Raw genomic sequence first — 17,749 nt, forward strand, 5'->3', positions numbered from 1 at the left:
TGTTCAAAAATATTTGAAATATATTTCTATAATCATCTCTCCTTTTTTCATATACTGATTAGAATAATTCTAAAATCTCTATTGTGGGCCTACTCTTTCACAGACACAGAAAAACAAAGCAAGCTCTTCTTCAGGATACATATAACTTAGATGTTCTACATTTTTCTTATTGCCTTAAATTAAGCAAACCATCCCAAATACCACAGATTAGATTCAGTGTAAACAAACATCCCCTCCCCCAACTGCAAATAACATTCCTAAAGTTTTAATGAATTCTGAATACTGTTCCAAAGAGCATCATAAACAGCTTGTAAGAATGATGAACACATAATTTTATAAGAATAGGATGCAAATAAAACCCCAGTTCTTTTCCATATTCTCCATTTAGACATGAGAAAAAATAATAAATCTTAACAGATGGGCGAATAAAAAAGTAGTTAATGCTTCTCAACAAGCCATGCTAAAAACCAACTAACTCAGCTAAACACAGGAAGTGTCCCTCTTTTAAAACACCACAAAAATGTCTGTGGACTTCTTTAATTATAAAGTTGATAAAATATAAAAATAGTTTGCATTATTCGAAGGTCATTCAAATGAAAGAATAATAAAATTCCAGACTGAGACCTAGATCCGGTCTACATATTTAAATGTAGAATTAAATGCTTCTGTATAGGTTCATTATAAACTGTTAGGACTGGAACTGAAAACTGATACATATAAGGTATGAATTTTAAATGTGTTTGACACTGGAGGGGAGAGTTAAAATTGGCTGGAAGGATTTTAAAATCTCCAACCACTTTAAATTGAAATTAAATTAGACTTGTTCCTTAATAAAACTTAAAGTGAGGCACAGAAATTTAGGATGAAAATAATTCACCTCAAGTAAGTAGAAAGCCTCCCTTTGGTAAGGAAAAGAGAGTTTATAAATAACATAATTCCCAGTACACGATGACATATCTCCTGTACACACATACAGCATCAAAAAGGAAAGATCCACATCTTCCTCAGGAATACTACTATGGGAACACTTCACCCCTTGCTTTCTTATTCCTATTGGCTAAACTTCTTGCCTCGTTAGTTGTAATCTGATTACACCTAGCCGTACAACCTCCAATATATCTAGGCTTAGAAAGAATACAAACCAGAATATGTACAGAGTGCTGTTTGACAGTTGCAAGATGCAGGAATTTAAAATAAATGCCAAGAAAAGCTAAGAAAATTTAATCTGATACTTACATGCTGGTTCTAGAAGTAACTGTGGTGAAGCTTTACACTATTTTACTATAAAATGTCTAATGAAAGTTTATTTATTACAACGTGGGCAAAAATGTTCCTTAATACTGAATACATTATTAAGTTCTGGCTTAAAAATTAACCTATGTTCTTATAAGTGAATTTAACACCACTCTAGTAATTATTTTGGAAAATAGGAACTGTTCCTTCACAATGTTTAGAAATACAACGTCCAGAATTCTTCAAAGTCTACACAAAGGTAATACAACAGGCTTTGCCTTTTGGATAAAGGGAAACGACGACAGGAGGCAGTCAGAAAATAAGGCTTTGTCTACACTAACCAGGTAGAAACGGGGAAAAAATCCATAAAAAATTGTATGAAAATGAACCAAAACCTTGGCATCGGCAATTCTACTCCTCTGCTCCTCAGGTAACCGGGGGAAAACCACCAGAACAGGAGTAAAAATGTCTAAACCTCTTTACTTAATAAGGGTCAGGGTTTCCAGTCGACATTAGGGGTTAAAGCCACTCAGCCTAGTCGCCGAGTTCAACACTCCGGGAACACTGCCCTTTCCTAGAATAACTGATTTCTTAACATGGGAATCTAAACTATTTTCATACGCAAAGGCAAAGTCGCTCAAATTTTAAGAGAGAAGAGTAAACGCCCTCTTTACATTTCCCGTTTCACCTGGCGCTAAGAGACCCCAACACGGTCTTCTTTTAAAAGGAGGTCCCAAGAGACACACGATTTCCAAAGAGCCCCTCTTGGCATGAAGGGACGAAAAAATCCGGCAGCAGACACCGTCTCCTCCGCACAGTCCTGAGGAAAGGTAGAGAGAATATCGCTAACCCATCCCGGAGGACAAAGTTGCTCCGAGGCCAAGACCTGCAGCGCTCGCTACAAACTTTCCAGCGGCAGCGCGAGCGCCGTCACTTACCGGCGGCAGAAGTCATGATTCCCCCGTGTAGCTCGCTTCCCCGCTCGCCCCCCTCAATCCCCGCTCCCCTTACAGTCCATTGTTTCAAGAGTTTGGGCAGAAGAGAAAAGCCCCAGCAGAGCCCACATTCCGTCCCGCGGCCCCGAGACGCAACCCCAGCGCCGCACAAAGGACGCGACCGGCTCCGGGGACCCGGCGGCGCTCCCGGGCGCGAGCCGCCGGCGACGGGCGGGCGGGCACGAGCGCCGCCCAGCCGAGCTCCCGGCAAACGGGTACGCGCGCACACGAGCAGTGCTCACCGCGGCTTCGCCGGCGCGCGCCCTTCTCCAGCTCCAAAAAAAAAAAATCAGAGCTCCAGGCGCCCCCTGCTAGTCGCGGCCGTAAAAGGGGGACAAAAGCCCCAGCCTCCTCCAATCAGAGGGCCCGAGTTTCAGCCCGTTCCCGCCCCTCCCGCCCACACGTTCAAGCTCAGCACCAATGAGCGGGCCTGGAAAAGGGGCGTGAGCTGCGAGGCATGCTGGGAATTGTAGTTTTCTGGACTCACGGGACCTGCAGAAGCAGACGCTTGGGTGCATGCAGCCGGTTCTCCCGCCTTCATTTCCCATCGTGCTGAGGCGGGTGGCATGGCGGAGAAGGATGACACCGGATTTTGACGAAGAGGTGGTTTTTGAGGTAAGGGGAAAATGGCGGTGCGTGTGAGTTGCCTTTGTTTGAGAAGGACGAGTGAGAAGGCGAGGAGGCCGGGCGGGAGGCCGATCCCGGGGAGAGGAATTGGGTGACGCTCCTGCCGGCCTCGGTCACCGAATCTCGGCAATTTCCGGGCCTAATGTTGGAAGCAGCCTGACAGGTGTAGCCTGAGGCACTCTCGCCGCGCCTGGCCTCTGCCTCGGGCCCTCCCAGAATTCCCAGCCAGGCCGGTGGACTAGAGCCCTGCTTGTTCCTACTCACCCGTACGATTTAGCCTCCCCCTTTTTCGTCCTCGATTTGTTCGGGTCAGTATCCAGAAATGCCCCAGGTCACAGTTTGCGGTCCAGGCGTGGCCCTCGAAATGGAGGCAGCAGGTGCTAGTTTTTGTTTTTGTTTTTGTTTTTTTATACCGTGGTTTAAGATCTGTGTGTGGGACCTACTGTGGGTGATTTGGGCCGCGGTATCTCAGCATCTAATTCTTTTGTCCTTTGCTCTTGCGCTAGGTGTAGCTAGTTCTTCTGATTCGAGGCTCGGGTGTGAGTGCTTTTGTGTGGGACTATTTTAAGACGTCCTCTGCCATCTTGAATGAAAACAAAAACAAAAATACAGTCTAGTGTTTTTGTTGCCATTTGTCTATCCGACACAGGTGAAAAGTCACACCCCTGTATAAAGCATGTATGTATACTTTACTAAAATCCATTCATCCGACAAGATTTTAAGAAATTTAAGAAAAGAAACGGCTCATTCCATACCATCAGAGAGCTACGCAATAAATAGTACAGAATGGTAAATGTTGAAATATATACAAACTGTCATTGGAGGATTGATTTGGAAACCGCCGTCTGTTCCTGTGGCCTCGGAGACACTACACCCAGTAGTAAATGGATATTGGAGGTGGATCTTGAACTGTGAATATGTTTAGAGAGATGGAAGGGAGAAAATGCATTATAAGGAAAGAGAACAGAGTATGCCAAGGTTGGGAGGTTTGAAAGTACCTGGTGTAGATTTTTCAGGGACTTGAGTGTGGAGTGTCGCTATATAAAGTGGTTTGATGGGGCTGGATTGTAGAAGTAGTGGAAGATAGGGCTCTTTTACCAAAAGGAAGTGCCTGGATTTGAGGAGGTCAGTAGGGAAGGCAAGCGCCTGAGTTCTGGAAAAGAGAGAAGAAATAATTGAATAACGGCTTGGACAGATACTTCTAAGGTAAAATCGAGGAAACAGTTACAAGATTGAATGTGGGAGATGAAGAAGAGACAAAAATCTATGTTGCTTAGATTGCTAGAGAGAGGGAACTGGGTGGATACTTTTTTACGCTATTCTTAGATATCTGAGTATAATAGTAATACATGCTCAAAGAACATTTCATTGTAGAAAACAAGCCACAAAATTAAAATCACTCTTTTTCCTACCACCCACAGTTGGCCATTAACATTATAGTATGTGTTCTTACAGACTTTTTTTCTACTCAAATGTATGTTTGATATTTTTTAAACACAAAAAATATACCACATAGAGTTTTATATGTATTTTTCAGTGAGTCTTTTCCTATTCATTACTCTTTGAAAACAATAACATAATATCCAATCATGTATGTGTATCATAATATAACTATTTTCCCATTCTTGGATAGTTATATTGTTTCAAAATACAATTGTAATCAGCACTGACATAAGTCTATCTTTTACTGCATCTCTGATTTTTCCTTAGAGTAATTTCTAGAAGGAAAACTAGTGGGTCAAAGGATATGAACATTTTTTAAGACTTATGCAGGAAGGTTATACCTATTCAAGTTTCCATTAGGAGTATTTTCACCAAATCCTCAGCAACAACCTTATTAGTTTCCTTTAATCTTTGTTAATTTTATAGGAAAAATAGCATTCTGTTGTTCTAATTTACATTTTGTGCATTTACTGAAAACATTTTTATTTCTTTCTTGAGCATTTTTTTGTATTTTTTGCTCATTTTACTATTGGATGTTAGCTTCTTATGACTTGCATACGTTTTACTTTTCTTTGTTGTTGTTGTTGTTTTTTTTTTGATGTGAACCCGGTGTAAAGTCCTTATAGAATTTGTTGCAATATTGCCTCTGTTTTATGTTTTGGTTTTCTGGCTGTGAGGCATGTGGGATCTTAGCTCCCTGACCAGGGATCGAACCTGCACCCCCTGCATTGGAAGGTGAAGTCTCAACCACTGGACTGCCAGGGAAGTCCCTTGCATACGTTTTTCATATGTTACTTAACCTTACCATACTTGTAGAAATTTTTTTAGTTTGTAGTTTAATTTATTTGCTTTTTGTCACATCCGTTAATTTTTATCGCAGCATGATGTTCATAAGAAAAGTGCACAAATCATAAATGTGCAGATTGATGAATTTTCACATGTTGAATACATCCATGTAACCAGTACCCATGTTAAGAAACTGGACGTCAACCAGCACACCAGAAACTCCCTCTTACTCCCTTTCAGTCACTCTCCCCACCCCAAAGATAACCACAATTCAGTTTTGTAATAACTAACTTAGATTCCTTTGGTCTATTTTTATAGTTTACACACTGGGCAATTCCATTTGTATATGCTCTTTTTGCTCTGACTTTTTGCTCTCTGGTTTTGTTTGTTAGATTCATCCATATGGTCATGTGAGCATTTTTTATGTCTCTGTAGTATTCCATGTGAATGCATGACCATTTTTAAATCCACTCTACTATTAATGGTCTTCAGGTGATTTCCAGTTTGAGACTATTATGAATAGTGCTAGTGTGAACCTTTTAGTATATATGTCTTATTGAACATATTTCTGTTGAGTATATACTTAGACGTGGAATTGCTAAGTCATAGGAAATATATACATTCACCTGTGTAGATATTGCCAAACATTATTCCAAAGTGGTTGTACCAATTTATATTCCTACCAGCAGTACAGGAGAGGTCCAGTTGCTCTACAGCCTCACCAACTCTTGCTAATTTCAGTTTCTCTTTTTACCATTCTGGTAGGTGTGTACGGGTATCTCCTCTTGGCTTTAATTTGCATTTCCCTGATAAGGAAAGAGGGAGTCTTTTTATATGTTTAAGCACCACTTGTGTATCCACTTTAGTGAAGCCAATTCAAGTTTGTTGCATATTTTCCTTTTGGATTATCTCTTGTTACTGATTTGAAGGAGTTCTTTACATATACTGGATATAAGTCCTTTGTTGGATCTGTGTACCTCAAATATCTCAGGAGGTGTGTGGCACTCTCTTAATAGTGTCTTTCAATGAACAGAAGCTCTTAACTTTATCATAATCCAAGTAAACCTTTTTCTTTTATGGTTAGTGCCTTTAAAGAAATATTTGCCTGCTCTAAGGTGACAAAGATTATTTTCTCTAAAAGCTTTATTTTACCTTTTGCTTCTAGATCTGCTGTCCATCTGGAACTGATTTTTGTATGGTATCAAGTAAAGGTCAATATGTTTTTTTCCCACATGGATGTCTAGTTAACCTGGCATTTTCTTTTTTTTTTTTTTTTTTTTTTTAAGAAAGAACTTCCATCTTCAGGAAACAACTTTATTTATTTATTTATAAATTTATTTATTTATTCATTTATTTTTGGCTGTGTTGGGTCTTCGTTGCTGCGCGCCAGCTTTCTGTAGTTGCGGCGAGCGAGGGCTACTCTTCGTTGCGGTGCGCGGGCTTCTCATTGTGGTGGCTTCTCTTGTTGTGGAGCACGGGCTCTGGGCGCACGGGCTTCAGTAGCTGTGGCACGTGGGCTCAGTAGTTGTGGCTCGCAGGCTCTAGAGCGCAGGCTCAGTAGTTGTGGTGCACGGGCTTAGTTGCTCCAAGGCATGTGGGATCTTCCCAGACCAGGGCTTGAACCCGTGTCCCCTGCATTGGCAGGCAGATTCTTAACCGCTGTGCCACCAGGGAAGTCCTAACCTGGCATTTTCTGAACAGACCATCCTTTCCTCGCTGAACTACAATGTTGCCTTTGTCATAAATCAGGATACCTTGTATGTGTGGCCTTGTTTTTGGGTATTCTCTTTTCCATTGGTTAATTTGATCATTCTTGTGCCTATACCACATTATTTTAATTACTGTAACTTTATAATACATATTAGTGTCTGATAGAATAAAACCAGCCAGCTTTATTTTCCTTCAAGATTGCTTTGGCTGTTTTTAGCCCTTTGTATTTCTGAATGAATTTTAGAATCAGCCTGTCATTTTCACTTTAGAAAAAGGAAACTACCAAGATTTGATTGGAATTGCTTTGAATCTATGGATTAATTTGGAGAGACCTGACATCTTTACAGTATTGAATCTTCCAATAGCATTTTTATTGCTTGCCTCATAAATGAGTCAAGCAGCTTCCCATTACTTTCTGTGCTCTAGGACTGATTTTACAAACTGGGAATACAGGGGAGGAAGAACAATTTTCCCTCTACCCTTTGAGTTCTTGGCTGAGACCCCTGTCATAAAAGATAGATTAACAAGAGAAAAACAAAAGTTTATTAACATTGTTAGGAAACAAAATTCAACTGGCGTAAATTTAAAAGATCTTACTGGCTTTCTTCAATGATTCATGAATTAGGCAGCATCCCATCCAGCAGACGGAAAGGATCTTCTTCCCAGGATCTGTAAAAAATGAAAGACTTTTGTAGGCAGAAGGGAGTGGGACAAGGAAGTTAGGCTAGCAAAGAGTGGATTGGTCAATCCCAATCTCCCAATTCATCCCACCACCACCACCCACCCCTGCCACTTTCCCCCCTTGGTGTCCATACATTTGTTCTCTGCATCTGTGTCTCTGTTTCTGCTTTGCAAACCAGTTCATCTGTACCATTTTTCTAGGTTCCACATATTTGCGTTAATATACGATATTTTTCTCTTTCTGACTTACTTCACTCTGTATGGCAGTCTCTAGATTCATCCACGTCTCTACAAATGACCCAATTTCGTTCCTTTTTATGGCTGGGATTGACATATATACACTAATATGTGTAAAATAGATAACTAATAAGAACCTGCTGTATAAAAAAATAAATTAAAAAAAAGGAGTGGATTGGTTGTGTCGAGGTCATGTTCTTTTAGGGGATGGCACGGGTCTGTCAGGCAGATTACCTCACCAGTGTTGATTGGGTAGTTCCTGACTGACTGGCTTAAGATTCTGTTTCTGTTACCGAACGCAAGTTCCTGTGACTGACGCACAGTAAGGCCAAACAAACCGAAAAGTCGAAGTTTGGAGCAGAGGAAGGTTTGTTGCAGGGCCATGCAAGGAGAACAGGTGGCTTGTGCCCAAAAAAACCCCCTAACTCCTTGAAGGGTTTCAGCAAAGCTTTTTTTTTTTTTTTTTTTTTTTATTTTTGGCTGTGTTGGGTCTTCGTTTCTGCGCGAGGGCTTTCTCTAGTTGTGGCGAGCGGGGGCCACTCTTCATCGTGGTGCGCGGGCCTCTCACTATCGCGGCCTCTCTTGTTGCAGAGCACAAGCTCCAGATGCGCAGGCTCAGTAGTTGTGGCTCACAGGCCTAGTTGCTCCGCGGCATGTGGGATCTTCCCAGACCAGGGCGTGAACCCGTGTCCCCTGCATTGGCAGGCAGATTCTCAACCACTGCGCCACCAGGGAAGCCCCAGCAAAGCATTTTTAAAGGTCAGGTGAGGGGAGGGGCATCCCAGGGTATGTGCTGGCATCTCAGTTCATGCACAATTCTCTAATTGGTTGATCTTGAGGTAACAGGGCAGTTAACATTATCAATCCTTAGGTACCAGTAGGTCTGGGGGCTACAGGCTCATGATCATCAAGTAGCTAATTTCTTCCATTTGGTGGCGGTTTTAGCATCTGAAAAGCTCAGGAAATATGCATGAAACACTGTTATCTTGGTACTTCTAAGAGGAGCTACAGCAGAAGATATGGGGGAGGGGCTCTGTCCTGGGAAGGCTCCACAGGTCCTGTTCAGTTACATTTCTTGGAGAGGCCAAAAGTGTAATTAAGTCTTGATTTGGTAAGGTGGATCTTAGTATAAGTGGCTCCATTTGGGGCCTGTTGTCCAGTTTTTAACAACATGTATACTGCATATATACACGGGTGATACTGTTTAAAAAAAAAACAAAACAGAGCTAGACAGTAGTTAAAGCAGTTAAAACATATTTCATTCAGGACGTGCAATAGTGGGAAAGAGACCTCAGTATAGAACTGGGTTCTATTGCAAATACAGTATGGATAAATGGGAATTCAATTACTAAGAGGAAACACGGGGTCAAGAGGGGTTTTGGCCGAACCAATATAACAGGATTCTTGCTGAAGACAGGCTAGGGTAGTCAGACATTACCTCTGTTACCTCAGACACCAAGGTTTGCAGCAGAGAGAGTTTATTCACAAAGCAGCCAAGGGAGGAGAACAAGTCTCAAGTCCACCCTCCCAAAGGTGGGATATTTATGGGGTAAAGGAGCAGGGTGGTCTTAGGTGCAAGGAAAGGTGATTGGAGGTAGGGGAAAAGTGAAGTAGTCGGTGTTCTGTGCAGACATATCTTGGTTACATGCTTCTTCCTGGGATGCATGTTAAAAAATGGAGGTGCTTAGCACGATTTGGGGGTGGAGGTTTTGGCCCTCTGACAACAAAAGAGCATTCATCCAACACCTGTGCAGGCCCAGTGTTAGGGCCCGTGGTCCCAACCAGTCTTAGCTCGAACTGAACAAGAGCTGACTCTAAGTTCCGAAAAAACAACTTAAGTCTCTGCCCCCATTACTATAGCAACCCATACATCAGAGGTGTTATCTGTGGGGTGGTTAAGGAGTCTTGTGGTGTATTACCTAGGCTATGTGAAGCTTGGAGGGTATGCAGTTAAGGAGAGGGGAAAAAACTAAAGCAAGCTGATCAGTGATGGCAGTTTATAAGCAGAGAGGTTTTAACAAGCTGTTCCCTTATCTGTTGTTCTGTAAGACTAGCTCAAGAATCTCTATTAGTCACCAGCTTCTGTTAACCCTATAGGGCATGATTACACCTAGGAGAATGGTAGAAGATGAGGAACCCAATATTGAGGGTGATCAGTTGTGGCGGATGGGAGACTCTTGTTAAACTGACATACCAGGGTTCTTGTTAAAATTAGATTTTGCAAGGAAGTGCACAGGTCGGCCTAGGAGAAGTTTTGGGAGCCTGACTAAAGTTTGATTAAGGAAAGAATCTTTGTCAATACCCAGGGGAAAATTCTAACACTCGAAGATGGCTTAGAATTCAGGCTCAGATACCATCTATATGGGGGGGGAGGGGGTGTAGACCTCTTAGGGAAGAGTAAATGTTTACTTAGGAAAGATAAATGGACCCTTAGAAGAGCAGATGGGAGATATGACAAAATTTGTCTGGGTGTAGCCTCCTCTCCTGTGATGAGTCAGTCTTCCCTAGTTGATGAAACTCCCAGGGAGGGGATTTATGATAATTGAGTTCCTTTTGGAAGATTTGTCTTTAGGCAGAATAAGGGGGGGAGTTCAGAGAAAGTTTTCTCCTTCATTTGCTGTTTTTTCAAGTGCCTACAGCCCAAAATTATCAATATGCCCAATGACATAATTTTGGGGTGGCATATTCTGCTACCTTTCAGGAATGATCTATTCCTTGAAGGCATAGCTAAAATTGGCCCTTAAACTGTCTAGGCCAGCAGTCCCCAACCTTTTTGGCACCAGGGACCGGTTTCGTGGAAGACAGTTTTTCCACAGACTGGGTGGCAGGGGAGGGTGGGGGGAGTCGGGGGAGGGTGGGGAATTAAGGGGGGGGGATGGTGCGGGTGGTAATGCTAGTGATGGGGAGCGGCAGATGAAGCCTCTCTCACTCGCCTGCTGTGCGGCCCGGCTCCTAACAGGCCACGGACCGGTACTGGTCTGCGGCCCCGGGGGTTGGGGACTCCTGGTCTAGGCCTTTGCTGGGGGTGTGGGGAATGGATGATGTCTATTGGTTCCTTTTCTTTTATGGTTATTGCTTAGTTCCAGTTTTCTATTTTGGGGGATATTTTGATAGTCTTTTTTTATTCTGAAAGGGAGTGTAATACAGTTGTCAAAGGAACAGACTCTGGAGTTGGACAGCATAGGAAATCCTAGCTCCAGTACATAATAGTTAATGTGATTTTGAGCAGTTTACTTAACTTCTCTATGTGTCAATTTTCTCAATATTAAGTAGAAATGACAGTATCAATCTCATAGAGCAGTTGTGAGTATTAAATGACTTAATGTAAGTGACCTGATTAGGTCTTATTACTTATGTTATTCATGCCCTCTCTTTTTATGTTGCATAGATTTGCTGCAGTATTGACTTACCAGATATATTTTTCAAAGAATCAGTTATTGGTTTTGTTTGATGGACCCAATTGAATTTGTTAGTGTTTTTTTCTTTTTTTAATTTTTATCTTTTATCTATTTTCTCTCTTCTACTTTGTGTTTATTTTGCTGTTTTTTTTTTTTCTCTAGCTTCCTGAGTTAAAGACTTAAGTACTAAAAATAATTTGTAAGGTTATAAATTTCCCTATGAGTGCTGCATTGGCTGTATTTCATGAGTTTTGAAATGTGGTTTGTCTCACGATTTTGTAATTTCCTTTGTGATTTGTTCTTAGTAGGTGATTTAATAGGTGTATGGGCAAGGGATTGATTTTATTGTTAGTGATGATTTTTCTTCATGTGCTCCTCCAGACCCGTAGTTCTACCCTGACCATTATGGAATGCATCACCTGTATTTCCTTGTCCTATGGATTCCATTTAGGTTCAACCAATGAGAAAGATCTCTTAAATCAGAGGTATCTTAATTTGTTCAGGCTGCTATAACAAAATGCCATAGGCTGGCTTATAAACAACAAAAATTTAGTTCTCACAGTTCTGGAGGCTGGGAAACCTAAGATTCAGGGTGCCAGCATGGTTTTCTGATGAGAACCCACTTCCTGGTTCATAAATGACTGTCTTTTCCCTGTGTCTTTGTATGGTAGAGGGGGTGAGGGAACTCTCTGGGATCTCTTTTATAAGGGTACTGATTCTATTCTTGAGGGGTCCAACCACATGACCTAAGCACCTCTCAAAGGCCTCAGCTCCAAATACTGATACATTGGGGATTAAGTTTCAACATATGAATTTTGGGAGGACGCAAACATATAGCAAGAGGGTAGAAGAGAGAGCACTGGAGAGATATTTATATTCCTAGTTCCCTCCCAGCAGGACTACCATTTGGTAATGATTGTGTTCCTGTACCTAAAGCTGCAAGTCTTCTTGGGGGACTCTTTTAACTTCATCTCTTACAGGGCTTCAGTGACACTGCTTCTTTCCTTTGGCCTTTAGGCCTGTAGAAGATAATAACTTCCTGCTGTTGCTAGTCCCTGGGTGCTTCACTATCCCCTATTGGTTGCCTCAACCCTTCTTACGGCTTGGTAAATAAATGGTCATTTCATTAAACTCTTTCCAGTTATCCCTTTTGAGTGTGCCATCTGTTTCTTGTAAAGTCTTCCTTCAGGAAGACTTCCTTGGTTAACTTATTTTGTAGCCCCTGTTCTATTCTCTAGGATTAACTCTTATCCATTGTCATCCATGACCTCTGCTTTTGCCCTCTGAGAACTTAATCTTCATCTCTTAGCACTCCATTGCCTCATATGAAATGGGTTTTAAAGTATACCTTTCTTGGGGACTGCATACCTTTCACAGCCTGATTCCTGCTGGTGTAAGTTGTGGACCGAAGAGTTGCTTTAAAGGTTGAATATGAGTTTTTGCAGGGTATTGGTTTCTTTAGCAGTATAGTTCCCTGAAATGTAGTAGATTTCCAGTCTGTTTGCTTCTAGGCAGTTTCATACACAAGTAACCACAGTTAAAGAGCTCATTTAGACCAAGATCTTAAATCCAAAGTCTGTAGATTATATACTGGTTCTGTTTTGGACTTTTTCAACTTCATGGCATCATCTGCAATAAGAGGCTTGGGTGGAAAGGTATCACCCTTAATTAGATCTTAGCAGCTGGACTGGTTCCCATTATTTTGAGGGAGGGTCTTCGGAAAGGCTTCAGGCCGCCATCTTATTTCCTGCCTTTTGGCTTTTCCAGCCATGAGAACACTGCTCTCCCCCTCCCCCCATTACTGTTTTCAGTCAGCTGGAATCTCAGGCCACAGGCAGAGACAGCCTTCTTTTGCAGAGCTGAAAGCTTGTTGGGCACATGGTTTGTCTTTCAAGGTACAAATATTACCGTGGCAGTAGTTTTATAAAATGTTTTGCCATTTGGCTGGAATGGGTCATTAGCTTTTTAACCTGCAATATGTTTCCTTGCCATCTACCATTTGACTGCTACTAAGCCTGTGCAGTGTATTTCAGGTTAACCATCCACTGTCTCTTCCACAACTGCCTCTGCCTTACTGGTAAGCTGGAGAATACATATTGGAATACTGCTTTAGAAACATTTTGCATCCACAGCTTTGTTCAGCAGCAAAAAAAAAAAAAAAAAAAAAAAAAGGCAGCAAGAAGTGGATCTCTGCTTCCTTGCTTCCTTCCAAATTGGGAACCCTCATTTATATCTAGAACCCTAGCTGCAAGATAATTTGGAAAATACCACATTTAGCCTTTCCATCCCTTTAATACAGGAGTCACACTAGGAAGGAATGTAGTATAGAGGCTGAACAAACCAGCCCACCATATCCATCATAGGACCTAACCTCCCTTCTAAAAAAATTAACTGGGATATTTTCATTTTTTAATTTTTTTAGACATCTATATTGGAGTATAATTGCTTTACAATGTTGTGTTAGTTTCTGCTGTATAACAAAGTGAATCAGCTATACGTATACATATATCCCCATATCCCCTCCCTCTTGCATCTCCCTCCCACCCTCCCTATCCCACTCCTCTAGGTGGTCACAAAACACCGAGCTGATCTCCCTGTGCTATGCAGCTGCTTCCCACTAGCTAACTGTTTTACATTTGGTAGTGTGTATATGTCAGTGCTACTCTTCACTTCATCCCAGCTTCCCCTTCCCCCTCCCCATGTCCTCAAGGCCATTCTCTACATCTACATCTTTATTCCTATCCTGCCCCTAAGTTCATGACCCGTTTTTTTTTTTTATATTCCGTATATATATGTTAGCATACGGTATTTGTTTTTCTCTTTCTGACTTACTTAACTCTGTATGACAGACTCTAGGTCCATCCACCTCACTACAAATAACTCAATTTTGTTTCTTTTTATGGCTGAGTAATATTCCATTGTATGTATGTGCCACAGCTTCTTTATCCATTCATCTTTCAATGGACACTTAGATTGCTTCCATGTCCTGGCTATTGTAAATAGAGCTGCAATGAACATTGTGGTACATGACTCTTTTTGAATTATAGTTTTCTCAGGGTATATGCCCAGTAGTGGGATTGCTGGGTCGTATGGTAGTTCTATTTTTAGTTTTTTAAGGAATCTCCATACTGTTCTCCATAGTGGCTGTATCAATTTACATTCCCACCAACAGGGCAAGAGAGTTCCCTTTTCTCCACATCCTCTCCAGCATTTATTGTTTGTAGATTTTTTTGATGATGGCCATTCTGACCTGTGTGAGGTGATACCTCATTGTAGTTCTGATCTGCATTTCTCTAATGATTAGTGATCTTGAGTAGCCTTTCATGTGTTTGTTGGCAATCTGTATATCTTCGTTGGAGAAATGTCTATTTAGGTCTTCTGCCCATTTTTGAATTGGGTTGTTTGTTTTTTTGATATTGAGCTGCATGAGCTGCTTGTATATTTCAGAGATTAATCTTTTGTCAGTTGCTTTGTTTGCAAATATTTTCTCCCATTCTGAGAGTTGTCTTTTCGTCTTGTTTATGGTTTCCTTTGCTGTGTAAAAGCTTTTAAGTTTCATTAAGTCCCATTTGTTTATTTTTGTTTATATTTCCATTTCTCTAAGAGGTGGGTCAAAAAGGATCTTGCTGTGATTTATGTCATACAGTGTTCTGCCTATGTTTTCCTCTGAGAGTTTTATAGTGTCTGGCCTTACATTTAGGTCTTTAATCCATTTTGAGTTTATTATTGTGTATGGTGTTAGGAAGTGTTCTAATTTCATTCTTTTACATGTAGCTGTCCAGTTTTCCCAGCACCACTTACTGAAGAGGCTGTCTTTTCTCCAACCTTTGTATACTCTTGCCTCCTTTATCAAAGGTAAGGTGACCATATGTGTGTGGGTTTATCTCTGGGCTTTCTGTCCTGTTCCATTGATCTCTATTCTGTTTTTGTGCCAGTACCATACTGTCTTGATTACTGTAGCTTTGTAGTGTAGTCCAAAGTCAGGGAGCCTGATTCCTCCAGCTCCGTTTTTCTTTCTCAAGATTGCTTTGGCTCTTCGGGGTCTTTTGTGTTTCCATACAAATTGTGAAATTTTTTGTTCTAGTTCTGTGAAAAATGCCAGTGGTAGTTTGATAGGGATTGCACTGAATCTGTAGATTGCTTTGGGTAGTATAGTCATTTTCACAATGTTGATTCTTCCAATCCAAGAACATGGTATATCTCTCCATCTGTTTGTATCATCTTTAATTTCTTTCATCAGGGTCTTACAGTTTTCTGCATACAGGTCTTTTGTCTCCTTAGGTAGGTTTATTCCTAGGTATTTTATTCTTTTTGTTGCAGTGGTAAATGGGATTGTTTCCTTAATTTGTCTTTCAGACTTTTCATCATTAGTGTATAGGAATGCAAGAGATTTCTGTGCATTAATTTTGTATCCTGCTACTTTACCAAATTAATTGATTAGCTCTGGTAGTTTTCTGGTAGCATCTTTAGGATTCTCTATGTATAGTATCACGTCATCTGCAAACAGTGACAGTTTTACATCTTCTTTTCTGATTTGGATTCCTTTTATTTCTTTTTCTTCTCTGATTGCTGTGGCTAAAATTTCCAAAACTGTGTTAAATAATAGTGGTGAGAGTGGGCAACCTTGTCTTGTTCCTGATCTTAGAGGAAATTGTTTCAGTTTTTCACCGTTGAGAACGATGTTGGCTGTGGGTTTGTCATATATGGCCTTTATTATGTTGAGGTAGGTTCCCTCTTTGCCTACTTTCTGGAGAGTTTTTATCATAAATGGGTGTTGGTTTTTTTCTTCAATTTGTTTTTCATATGGTTTTTCTTCTTCAATTTGTTAATATGGTGTATCACATTGATTGAAGAATCCTTGCATTCCGGGGATAAACTCCACTTGATCATGGTGTGCGATCCTTTTAATGTGCTGTTGGATTCTGTTTGCTAGTATTTTGTTGAGGAGCTTTGCATCTATGTTCATCAGTGATATTGGCCTGTGATTTTCTTTTTTTGTGACATCTTTGTCTGGTTTTAGTATCAAGGTGATGGTGGCCCTGTAGAATGAGTTTGGGCATATCCCTCACTCTACTATACTTTGGAAGAGTTTGAGAAGGATAGGTGTTAGCTCTTCTCTAAATGTTTGATAGAATTCACTTGTGAAGCCCTCTGGTCCTGCGCTTTTGTTTGTTGGAAGATTTTTAATCACAGTTTCAATTTCAGTGCTTGTGATTGTTATGTTTATATTTTCTATTTCTTCCTGGTTCAGTCTCGGAAGGTTGTACTTTTCTAAGAATTTGCCCATTTCTTCCAGGTTGTCTATTTTATTGGCATATAGTTGCTTGTAGTAATGTCTCACGATCCTTTGTATTTCTGCAGTGCCAGCTGTTACTTTTCCTTTTTCATTTCTAATTCTGTTGATTTGAGTCTTGTCCCTTTTTTTCTTGATGAGTCTGGCTAATGGTTTATCAATTTTGTTTATCTTCTCAAAGAACCAGGTTTTAGTTTTATTGATCTTTGCTCTTGTTTCCTTCATTTCTTTTTCATCTATTTCTGATCTGATCTTTATGATTTCTTTCCTTCTGCTAACTTTGGGGTTCGTTTGTTCTTCTTTCTCTAATTGCTGTAGGTGTAAGGTTAGGTTGTTTCTTTGAGATGTTTATTGAGATAGGATTGTATTGCTGTAAACTTCCCTCTTAGAACTGCTTTTGCTGCATCCCATAGGTTTTGGGTCATCGTGTTTCCATTGTCATTTGTTTCTAGGTATTTTTTGATTTCCTCTTTGATTTCTTCAGTGATCTCTTGGTTATTTAGTAGTGTATTGTTTAGCCTCCATGTGTTTGTATTCTTTACAGTTTTTTTTCCTGTAATTGATATCTAGTCTCATAGCACCGTGGTCAGAAAAGATACTTGACATGATTTCAATTTTCTTAAATTTACCAAGGCTTGATTTGTGACCCAAGATATGGTCTGTCCTGGAGAATGTTCCGTGAGCACTTGAGAAGAAAGTGTATTCTGTTGTTTTTGGATGGAATGTTCTATAAATATCCATTAAGTCCATCTTGTTTAATGTGTCATTTAAAGCTTGTGTTTCCTTATTTATTTTCATTTTGGATGATTTGTCCATTGGTGAAAGTGGGGTGTTATAATCCCCTTCTATTATTGTGTTACTGTCGATTTCCTCTTTTATGGCTGTTAACATTTGCCTTATGTATTGAAGTGCTTCTATGTTGGGTGCATAAATATTTACAATTGTTGGGCTTCCCTGGTGGCGCAGTGGTTGAGAATCTGCCTGCTAATGCAGGGGACACGGGTTCGAGCCCTGGTCTGGGAGGATCCCACATGCCGCGAGGCAACTGGGCCCGTGAGCCACAACTACTGAGCCTGCGCGTCTGGAGCCTGTGCTCCGCAACAAAAGAGGCCGCGATAGAGAGAGGCCCGCGCACCGCGATGAAGAGTGGCCCCCACTTGCTGCAAATAGAGAAAGCCCTCGCACAGAGACGAAGACCCAACACAGCCAAAAATAAATAAATAAATTTTTAAAAAAAATATTTACAATTGTTATATCTTCTTGGATTGATACCTTGATCATTATGTAGTGTCCTTCTTTGTCTCTTGTATTAGTCTTTATTTTAAAGTCTATTTTGTCTGATATGA

The 17,749-nt window shown here is 40.8% G+C and overlaps 2 protein-coding genes across 9 annotated transcripts in view; one reads left to right on the forward strand and one right to left on the reverse strand.

The window, feature by feature from the left end:
• FGD6 (FYVE, RhoGEF and PH domain containing 6) overlaps positions 1-2,391 on the reverse strand; it is a 112,678-nt gene extending 110,287 nt beyond the window's left edge. The window contains exon 1 of one of the 2 annotated variants that reach the window (XM_036867176.1): positions 2,172-2,387. In XM_036867176.1, the coding sequence (XP_036723071.1) occupies positions 2,172-2,187 (16 nt within the window). In that variant the 5' untranslated portion in view covers positions 2,188-2,387. Of the gene's footprint in view, positions 1-2,171 lie in introns of both variants that reach the window. The other variant, XM_036867177.1, reaches the window with a different exon arrangement.
• Positions 2,392-2,727: 336 nt separating this feature from the next.
• The window catches only part of VEZT (vezatin, adherens junctions transmembrane protein), a 72,841-nt gene continuing 57,819 nt past the window's right edge, over positions 2,728-17,749 (forward strand). For 5 of the 7 annotated variants that reach the window (XM_036865534.1, XM_036865540.1, XM_036865535.1 and 2 more), the window contains exon 1: positions 2,728-2,843. In XM_036865534.1, the coding sequence (XP_036721429.1) occupies positions 2,745-2,843 (99 nt within the window). In that variant the 5' untranslated portion in view covers positions 2,728-2,744. The remainder of the gene's footprint in view (positions 2,844-17,749) is intronic. The other 2 variants (XM_036865536.1, XM_036865539.1) reach the window with 2 other exon arrangements.

The sequence above is a fragment of the Balaenoptera musculus genome, chromosome 10 (genome assembly GCF_009873245.2).
Source record: "Balaenoptera musculus isolate JJ_BM4_2016_0621 chromosome 10, mBalMus1.pri.v3, whole genome shotgun sequence".
NCBI lineage: Eukaryota > Metazoa > Chordata > Mammalia > Artiodactyla > Balaenopteridae > Balaenoptera > Balaenoptera musculus.